The sequence below is a fragment of the Branchiostoma belcheri genome, unplaced genomic scaffold, assembly GCF_001625305.1.
Source record: "Branchiostoma belcheri isolate BF01 breed outbred unplaced genomic scaffold, Haploidv18h27 scaffold9, whole genome shotgun sequence".
Lineage (NCBI taxonomy): Eukaryota > Metazoa > Chordata > Leptocardii > Amphioxiformes > Branchiostomatidae > Branchiostoma > Branchiostoma belcheri.
This window is the reverse complement of record NW_017804575.1, coordinates 4,971,872-4,981,561: the sequence shown is the minus strand read 5'-3', so window position 1 is coordinate 4,981,561 and position 9,690 is coordinate 4,971,872. Positions and strand designations below refer to the sequence as shown.

General features: G+C 41.2%; 2 protein-coding genes across 2 annotated transcripts; both read right to left on the bottom strand.

The window, feature by feature from the left end:
• Nucleotides 1-2,805: 2,805 nt before the first annotated feature.
• On the bottom strand, nucleotides 2,806-5,554 carry LOC109487714 (trypsin-1-like). The gene is made up of 2 exons (XM_019791766.1): nucleotides 5,218-5,554; nucleotides 2,806-4,751 (listed from the first exon to the last, which is right to left on the bottom strand). The coding sequence occupies exons 1-2, from the start codon at nucleotides 5,455-5,457 to the stop codon at nucleotides 3,756-3,758; spliced, it is 1,236 nt and encodes a 411-aa protein (XP_019647325.1). The 5' UTR covers nucleotides 5,458-5,554; the 3' UTR covers nucleotides 2,806-3,755.
• A 2,544-nt stretch (nucleotides 5,555-8,098) lies between these two features.
• LOC109487667 (cell wall protein IFF6-like) lies at nucleotides 8,099-9,448 on the bottom strand. Its single transcript, XM_019791668.1, has 3 exons — nucleotides 9,377-9,448; nucleotides 9,009-9,310; nucleotides 8,099-8,450 (listed from the first exon to the last, which is right to left on the bottom strand). The coding sequence occupies exons 1-3, from the start codon at nucleotides 9,446-9,448 to the stop codon at nucleotides 8,099-8,101; spliced, it is 726 nt and encodes a 241-aa protein (XP_019647227.1).
• Between the last annotated feature and the right edge of the window lie 242 nt (nucleotides 9,449-9,690).

Genomic DNA, 9,690 nt, shown 5'->3' with positions numbered 1-9,690 from the left:
GCCCGTATCACAAAAATTAAAAAAAAAAACGCCTAGGGGTATTTGCCCACTGTACCTCCATACCAAATTTCAGGACCTTAGGCCCTAAAATGAAGAAGCTGAATCCATTTAAAAAATGGCAGGAGAAGAAGGAGGAGAAGAAGAAACACCAGAAAAAGCAATATGGGTTCACCACACACCACTTCGTGGTGTGGTGAACCCATAACTAGCTAGCCCATTTTAAAAGCCAAAGTTTTAAAGTAAATCGTCGGTCATTATACGTCAGATAAGCAGGACAGGGGGCGGTATCGACTTCCGTCCGTTTCACCTTTGACCTGATTGTGTACTCACACCCCACTTCCGGGCATAAGGTCACGTGGTCCCAGTCATTAAATACACTGAACAAGGACAGGTTGAAAATTCATGAATTTTATTGCCTTTTGCCAAAAATTAGTTGGTATTTTTTTTCGAAAACCAAAATTTGTTTTATGATAACAGTTAAACTTTACCTTAGACTTACCCCAAATTTTCGACTGACTCCGTCAGCCTTGTTCACGGAATGGACCCTTCTACTGCAGCTTCCGGGACGTGACGTCGGAAACACGTGGTTGCAGCAGCGTATGACCCTCTGCTGCAAAATTTGTTTTGATATAGAGGATGAAACAATGTCATCCACGGTATCCACTTCATGTGGCCCGAGACCTATTACCGCAGGTTACGCGGGGCACGGCAGCCGGATTATCGGTAGGATTTACCGCAATTTACTCACAGTTCCAGGAAAGGAAACAACCTTAATCTGATCATCTCTCCCGTTTTACTTCATTCTAGACGGTTCGTATGAGGGGTTCGGTTCAGGAAAATCGCTTACGCTTTGCCTCATAAAGCGTTGAAAACGAATTACATTTTATAATAGATTGCCCAACCTATGATGAAAACCGACGGAAACTGTTACAACATATTACATGTAAGACCAATATAACACTACCCCATACAAAGACAGAGATATTCTATATGTTACTATCATGCCCTGTCAACATTTCCACTTATGTAGGCCAATTTGTACACAATTCAATGACAAAACGAGAAAACGTAAATAATTTCTGACACAATTTATTACTACATTGTATTAATAGAGTTAGATTACTATAATCAGTGTCTCTCTTTTGTTATACATTGTTTATGAAGCAGACCAGATTCCTATTACCGTTAGTAGAACTGTTAGATATTCTCAACACCACAATATGTGAATGTTAACACCACAAACTATGTATGTATATTTTGCCATACCTTGTACCTGCTACATCTGTTGCGCAATAAAGTTCTTCTTCTTCTTATCTAGGACCTTTCCTTCGTAAAATCTAATCATCCTTTCACCACCCCCCACTGTTATAAACGTCGATTATCTTATGCTCTTGTAAGGTGAGAATGATGGGGTCATCGCTGACTTTTATGGATTCTAGGAAAATGAAAAAAAAGGCCTTTACTCTCCCGGGAAAATCAAAATGACCTATTCGAGAAAGGCGTGCAGGCCTTCATTTTTTTCGCATTTCGCATTTATATTTCAAAGAAGAAGTCAAACCTCATAATAGTAAGCGTATAGAAGTATAAGTTTTTCCAGATAGTAGCTGTCTATTTCCTATTACTGTATTGTACCGTATAATATCTTTGACTCTGTAAAATAAATTAGCTTTCGGACATGATTTTGTGAATAAAGTTAATAAGTTTGTAAATAGGTTTATCATACCGGGATAGTCCATTCAATCGGAGGGACGGGGAGAGTCACGTGTGTAAAGCCGTTCAATATTCAATAGATTTTTATTTGTTTATTCACTTGGACATAAATGTAGATAATGTAAGAAAGGGGAAAAAATAAATATGAAACCTACGTACGGGAGAAAGACCAATATGGTCTATTATTGTGTTAGGCCACAGCAAGTACATTTTATGGATGACATCCTCCGCTGACTCAAAATCTAATGCGAGTGGCCAAAAAAAAAAAGATTCCTACATTTTCAAATTTTGACATCATAAACCTTGTTAAACAAGAAACGACACGTACATGTATATTGTGCTAAGTTTACTACCTACTATAATTACAACATCCATTTGTCACTGAAACAACTTTGCTGCATCAAAGTAAAAGACAAAACATTAATTTAGAGCCTTGCCTTGTCTCCCCTCTTCTTAGTTATCTGCCATCCACGTTCCGGTATGGCAACAGACATCTTTGCCCATTTTCAGCATGTTGACCACTGTCAAAGGCCAATAAAATTTCTTGCTTTTTTTCTTCAAAATTCAGGTAAAAACTAATGCGCGCGCTGATGTCATCCATAAAAAGTACTTGTTGTGGCCTTATAATTAAATGCTCATTTATGCTGAAACCAGCAGAACCGGTCCTCCTATGACCTTTACCCTTCCCGGGGTTGCCACTACGTGTGTGTATCACTTAGGCCACAGCATGTAAATTTTATGGATGACATCCTCCGCAGACTCCAAATCTGATACGAGCGGGCGAAAAAAACAAGACGGGCCGAAAAAAACTAGGTTCCTACATTTTAAAATGTTGACTCAATCATTGTTCAAATGGTTTTGATTCAGTGAGAACATCACATATACACAGCCAGCATCACATATCACTGCATCAAAGTAAGAAACAAAACATTAAATCAGAGCCTTTTCTTGTCTCCTCTCTTCATAGTTATCTGCCATCCACCTTCCGGCATGGCAACAGACATCTTTGTCCATTTTCGGCATGTTGATCACTGTCAGAAGGCAACAAAATTTCTTCCTTTTTTCTTCAAAATTCAGGTAAAAATTATGCGCGCGCTGATGTCATCCATAGAAATTACTTGTTGTGGCCTTATAATGAAATGCTCATTTATGCTGAAACCAGCAGAAGCGGTCCTCCTTTGACCTTTACCCTTCCCGGGGTTGCCACTACGTGTGTGTCACGTACTAGTGATTGACAAGGTTTGTACGACGTAAGATTGTCATAGTTTGTACGATTGTAAGATTGTAAATACCTAATTTTCGAACCAAAGTGATATATTAATATGTAGATTCCGATATGATTGTAATTTGTATTTCCCTACTATTAATAATCAATATTGTAAACAACTTGATCAGAATTCAGCCCTGTATGTCAAGGCTGCGAGATATGTATGTTGTTGATATGTTGATACAAACAAATAAACCAATAAATAAAAATAAAAGTCGAGGACTTCCTAAAGGTCTACTACAACTGTAAACACATACTACAACTGTAAACATATATTACAGCTGTAAACACATAATACAACTGTAAACACATAGAAGTAAATAAAAATAGAATTATCTTAAACATTTGATATTACATGGTAGTACACAGTTCATAATTCATAGTAGTACATTTGTATAGTTAGTTGGTATACAAAGAACATCCATTTTAATGAATCAGATATACTTCGATCTATCACTAAATACGAAGGGCTCACTATGAATAAACAAGACAAGAATAAACATAACATTCTCTAATGTATTTACCTATCAGCATATATCATTTCACGATATGATTGGATTGACCTATAGTACATCGAATATGTCAAATCATATATTTTTAACAAGCGAAAAAGGATATCTATCTTCGGTTATAATATTTTGATTTAGACAGTTCATGATGAAGTGGTGCTAATTTTAATCATATTTAGACAAAATGAAATGACCAAGGTTTCTGTTTCTCCTTCCCAAATGAACAAACAAACGTAAAGAAGGCGACATCTCCTGCTGTAGGTAAGCCTTTAGGAGTTATTGTCTATGGTTTTTTGGATCCAGTCCACAAAGACGGGGACTCGCGCGTTCACCCCCGGGATGTACTGACGTCCACAGCCGTAGCCCCAGCTGACTACCCCCGCTAGATATGCCGGCCCTTCGGACTGGAACACCGCCACGGGACCACCGCTGTCTCCCTGACACGTATCCACCCCGCCCGTACTACGGTACCCGGTGCACATCATGTTCTGAGAGTCGACCTTTGGATAGACAGCGCCCGACCAAGTGTGTATGTAGTTGTAGGCTGCGACGCAGTATGTGTCGTCTTCTACCGGCATGTCGGCTTGTAGTAGGACGGCAGACGAGTCCCCACTCTCCGCGACTGTACCCCACCCGGTCACGGTGACGACTGTCTTGGCCGCGGTCTTCGTGGCGGGGTTGGGGAGGCAAATCGGCTGGACTTGGGGAGTTAGAGACACGGCGGACCGTAGCTTCAGCAGGGCGATGTCGTTTGCGTTTGTGTCGTCGTCGTAGCCGGGGTGCTTGAACTTCCTCTCGATTCTGACCGTCTGTTTTGTCGCCGGGCTGTTGTACCGATCGTGGTCGCCGACTGCGACCCAATCTAGCCCGTGGACAATGCAGTGGGCCGCGGTGACGACCCACTTCGGGCTCAGCAATGACCCTCCGCAGACGTGGAACACTCCGGCTGCACTATACCGGCGGAGAGAGACCTGCCAGGGGTAGCTTCCAGGCGCAGCCTCGTTCCCTCCCACGATCTTGTTCCCACCGCTCTTGGTCCACGGTGTCCTGGGTACGACGGGGTCACCACATCCGGTGGAGGTGTGCGTCGCCTTGAACCCTGGGAAGCCCCTCTTCCGGTCACTCTTGAAAACCACCGTCATTCGGTTGGTCTGTGATCTGAAGACCCGGGACGAGGAGATTTCTCTCGCGCAGAACTGACCTCCCATCCGGCTGTTACCGTCGTAAACTTCCACGTAGTCCCGACACTTTCTTTTCTTACGAGCCTGAGTTAAGAACGATTGAACAAATTAAGTGAGAGAGTGATGGAGTGGATGTATTTACAAACAAATAAAATCGTGTATGAATGAATCAATGATCGATTGAGTGAATATCTTGTTGTTGTGCCTTAAGTGTCTTGAAATGACCCCCACTGAACAGTCAACGGTTCGGTTGTTTGATTATTGGTGCCGAGGGAAAAATTCTTTTACTTACTACTTACACCGTATCGTTTGCTTGTATTTTAGGCCATGCGGATTGAATCATATAGATGACATCCTTCGAACACCCCAAAACTGATGCAAGCTAGCGAGCAAAAAGTAAAAATAGGTCACGAATTCTATGTTGTCAGTAAGGTTGAACAAATGTCTGACTCAATGACCTTTTTAAGAAGTATTACATGTTGTACTTTTCGTCCTTCGTCAGTGACTATGACTTATGACACAGCAGAAACACAGCAAGTACAGAAGTTACCTGTAAGTGGAAAGAGGAGAACTTCAGGGTGACGGTCCTGCCGGGGAGAAGGTTGATCTCGTACACGCAGCGGCGTTTGCTGCTGTACCTCGAGGGCCAGCTTGGCGACACGATACTCCCGCCCAGATCCCCCGTGTGTACCCCGCCACAGTTGGTGCTCCTGTCGTCAAAATTCGGCGCTGTGCTCAAGACCACACCACAGGACAGGGACAGGAACAAGAAGCGGACAAGACTGTACATTGTGCCCGAAAAAAGTGTTGTATCGAGCAAGGAAAACGACCAGAAACATTTGAAAGTTCTGAAAATGAACGACAAATGTTGTTTCCTGAAGGCGTTGTCCAACCTGCTGACGTCATAATTATAACACCCGTTGGACAAGTAATGACGTCATCACGTCCGGAGGGGAGAGGGTGTTTATCAATAGACTTGATGAGGCTACTAGTACAACAAGAATTCCGAAATTTCATACCTCCATGAAATATATGAGTCTTTGTAAATGTTTTTTATTTGTCTCATTTACAATGGAAATAAGGTTATAACTAGAGAAGTAACATTTGCAAAGCAAATGCATAATGTTTACCTTCGGATATGGTCTGCCCTGTTAATTTTTACTCAAACATATTCACATACATGTACTACTAGTATATAGTGACAGGAGCAGAGCAGACCATGAAGTTTGCAACATTATGTAACTCAACACCAGTCACCATGGTGACAGACGTCAACAAATCATGTCATTGGTCAGGTCACAGGTCACTGTTTGGAGAAGAAGAAGAGGAAGAAACAGAGCAAAAACAATATGTTTTCCTTCGGTAAACATAATTAGCATAATCTACTTTAATTTATGGTTTTGTAAATTCAACATTTAGCATTTTCTCATTAATTATGCAAATTAGATCCCCATTTGCATAATTTGCATTTTATTATGTACAACTCTCTCTCAGTAACCTACACACCAAAAATGATGAAAATACGTTGTTATTATATCTGAACATACTTTGGGTTGTATGTTGGCTTTGACAAAGGTAAGGGCGTATACACATATACGTATCTATTTCCCAACTTATAAATAAGGGAAAAATCTGGAAAGCGCAGATTTCAAACTTGAAAGAGAACAGACTAAAGAATTCTACTTCAAATTAGCACACAAAATTCTCCCTTGCAGATTTTTTACTTCATAAGTGGAAAATAGTGAGCGCTTTTGGGATTATCTATAGCCCCACATGTGATATTTGTACCCAAGATAAAAACTCCATACACATGTTTTTTGAATGCATACGGTTGAAGGATTATTGGGAAAAAAATTAAACACCTTCTCTCTGAACTTGGCATCAACATAGATATTACTGTAGCCTCTGTACTCTTTGGAGAGAACCTCTATGTGACCCTGGCAAAATATGCCATTTATCTATCATGGCTCAGATATAAAGATAATCCAGAATTACTTTAAACAAGACTGGCAATAAAAACATACATTGCCATGGCGACGGTGGTTGCTGTTAGGGTTACTGTTTGCATGGTACTGCCATCATTTCATGGTTTTGAGGAAGACTTGGTACAGTCCTCTCCTGAGTGTATAGTGAACGAGCCCCGGGGTCACAGAAAGTAGGGCCATCCGGGGAAAAGAGTCTTCCCAAGGGTTTCCAGGAATGTGGGCATAGATGTGGGTCAGAGACATGCCTGTGGACATTCCATTCCTGTGGACAAAATGCCTGTACCATTCCTAGAATTCTTGCAAACTGCACACAATACTGTACCGTTAGGCTCCTCCCTGAGACGTCACCAAAAACACAATGTTCTACATATATTTACCGCCCTTAAACAAGAAGTATAAAATAATAGTATGTAGACACTCGTATATATTTGTTACGTCAGTGTATGTATGTATGTATGTATTTATTTTATCTTCATTTCCAACATGACTGAATACATTGTACAATCCAGAGAAGATATGTTAAAGGTCCTTAGGAACTTAATAGAATACTAATATTGTCACACATCAAAAGACCTGTGCTGTCATGTAGGAATGGCATTATTCTAGAAGGAGCATTTTCGAATACATTAATCTTAAAATGAAGCACCTTTGCACAATGATATTATGTACATGTACTCTGTTGCCTATTCATTTCTATAGACGCCTCATCATTTCTTGGTGTTGTCACATCTACACACCATGCATACCATACTGGCCATAAATGGTGTTTGGCTGTCAGGCAGCTAGCACTTCTTTTGACAAAATATTTATATTATATTTAAATTGATTATTATTATCATTATTATCATTATTATCATTATCATTATTATCATTATCATTATTATCATTATTATCATTATTATCATTATTATCATTATTATCATTATTATCATTATTATCATTATTATCATTATTATCATTATTATCATTATTATCATTATTTAAACACACAACAAAAGATCCGCTACGCTGGGGAGCTTTCAAGACGTACTCTGTCTCTTCCTCAACCCGATTATTATCTCGTCTTGTACTAGCTAGCACTTCGTTATGTTATAAATTCTTAACTTTCAGCTTGAGACTGACCCTGTCCTGTCTGATCATGACCACTGGTCATTTCTTTAAGTGTTGGGTTGTTTGGTATTTTTTTTACATACATACATAGTGTTTGGCTGTAAGGGGCTAGCACTTCGTTATTTGATAAATGCCCCACTTTCAGAGATTGAATCTTAGACTGACCCTTCACCGTCTAATCGTGCCTATTGCCCATTTCTGTAGATGCTTCGTCCTTTGGTTGTGTTTTTACACCTACATACATAAGGTTTGGCTGTAAGGCAGCTAGCACTTCGCTATGTGATAAATTCCTCACTTTCCGAGATTGAATATCAATTGAGACTGATCCTGCCCTGTCTAATCGTGCCTATTGCCCATTTCTGTAGATGCTTCGTCCTTTGGTTGTGTTTTTACACCTACATACATAGTGTTTGGCTGTAAGGCAGCTAGCACTTCGTTACGTGGCATATTTTCAACTGGAGATTCAGCGTTAGCCTGAGATTGGCCCTGCTCTATATTATCATGACCCCTGGTCATTACAGCAGCTGTGGTGTTTTTGTTGGATGAAGTGTTGGTCTGAGACTGACCCTGCCCTGTCTGATCATCACCACTGGTTATTACAGTAGCTGTGGTGTTTGTGTTGGATGCAGTGGTGGTCTGAGACTGACCCTGCCCTGTCTGATCATGCCCCCTGGTCATTACAGTAGCTGTTGTGTACAGAGTATTTAGTTGTGCGACAGTCTGCCCTGTGCCATAAGATAGATTTCTAGTGCCCAAGGATTCAATGATGGCTTGAGACTGGCCCTGCCCTGTCTCATCATCACTACTGGTATTTGCAGTATCTGTGGTGTTGGTGTTGGATTTGAGTAGGGCCTGATACTGTCCCTGCCCTGTCTGATTATCACGACTGGCCATTACAGTAGCTGTAGTGTTTGTGTTGGATTTAGTGATAGTATGAGACTGACCCTGCCCTGTTTTAACACGGGGGTGGTCGATGTCCTCATACTGGTGAACATCACCACTGGCCATTACAGTAGATGTGCTATTTGTGCTGGATTCAGTGTTGGCCTGAGACTGACCCTGCCCTGTCTTAACACGGGGGTTGTCAATGTCCTCATACTGGTGAACATCACCACTGGTAATTACAGTAACTGTGGTGTTTGTGTTGGATTTAGTAATAGCATGAGACTGACCCTGCCCTGTTTTAACACGGGGGTTGTCAATGTCCTCATACTGGTGAACATCACCACTGGCCATTACAGTAGATGTGGTGTTTGTGTTAGATTTAGTGATAGTATGAGACTGACCCTGCCCTGTTTTAACACGGGGGTTGTCAATGTCCTCATACTGGTGATCGTCACCACTGGTCATTACAGTAGCTGTGGTGTTTGTGTTGGATTCGGTGATGGCCTGAGACTGACCCTGCCCTGTATGGTCATGGTTATTGGTAGATTTTGGGTCGTTTTGTGGTGTTTCTGTACCTGAGTACATGGCATTTGGTTTTAAGGCAGCTACCACTTTAGATAGATGTGCAACTTCCAGAGATTGAATGCTAGCCTGAGACTGACCCTGCCCTGCTTGATCAGGATTGCTGTCAATATCCTCATACTGGTGAGCATCACCACTGGCCATTACAGTAGCTGTGGTGTTTGTGTTGCCACCAACAACATTGGGATTTAGCCTAAAAGGGGGCTGCCTGGTCTTCATCTTGTACCACACTAGTACTGTAAGAATAATACTGCAAATTGGTAAAGCTAGTGAGCCAATGAGAATTAGGGGAGAAATGGGAGCAGATTCTGGTTTGTCTGAAGTGATCGCAATGAGTGGAGTTAGTGTTGCTCTTGTTTTGATCTTGTTTTCTGCAGGATTTGCTGTTGAGCCAGCATTGCGTGTAAAGAACCAGTGATAACGGGAGGTGACGGTAACTGCGGATGAGGTATAAATATCAA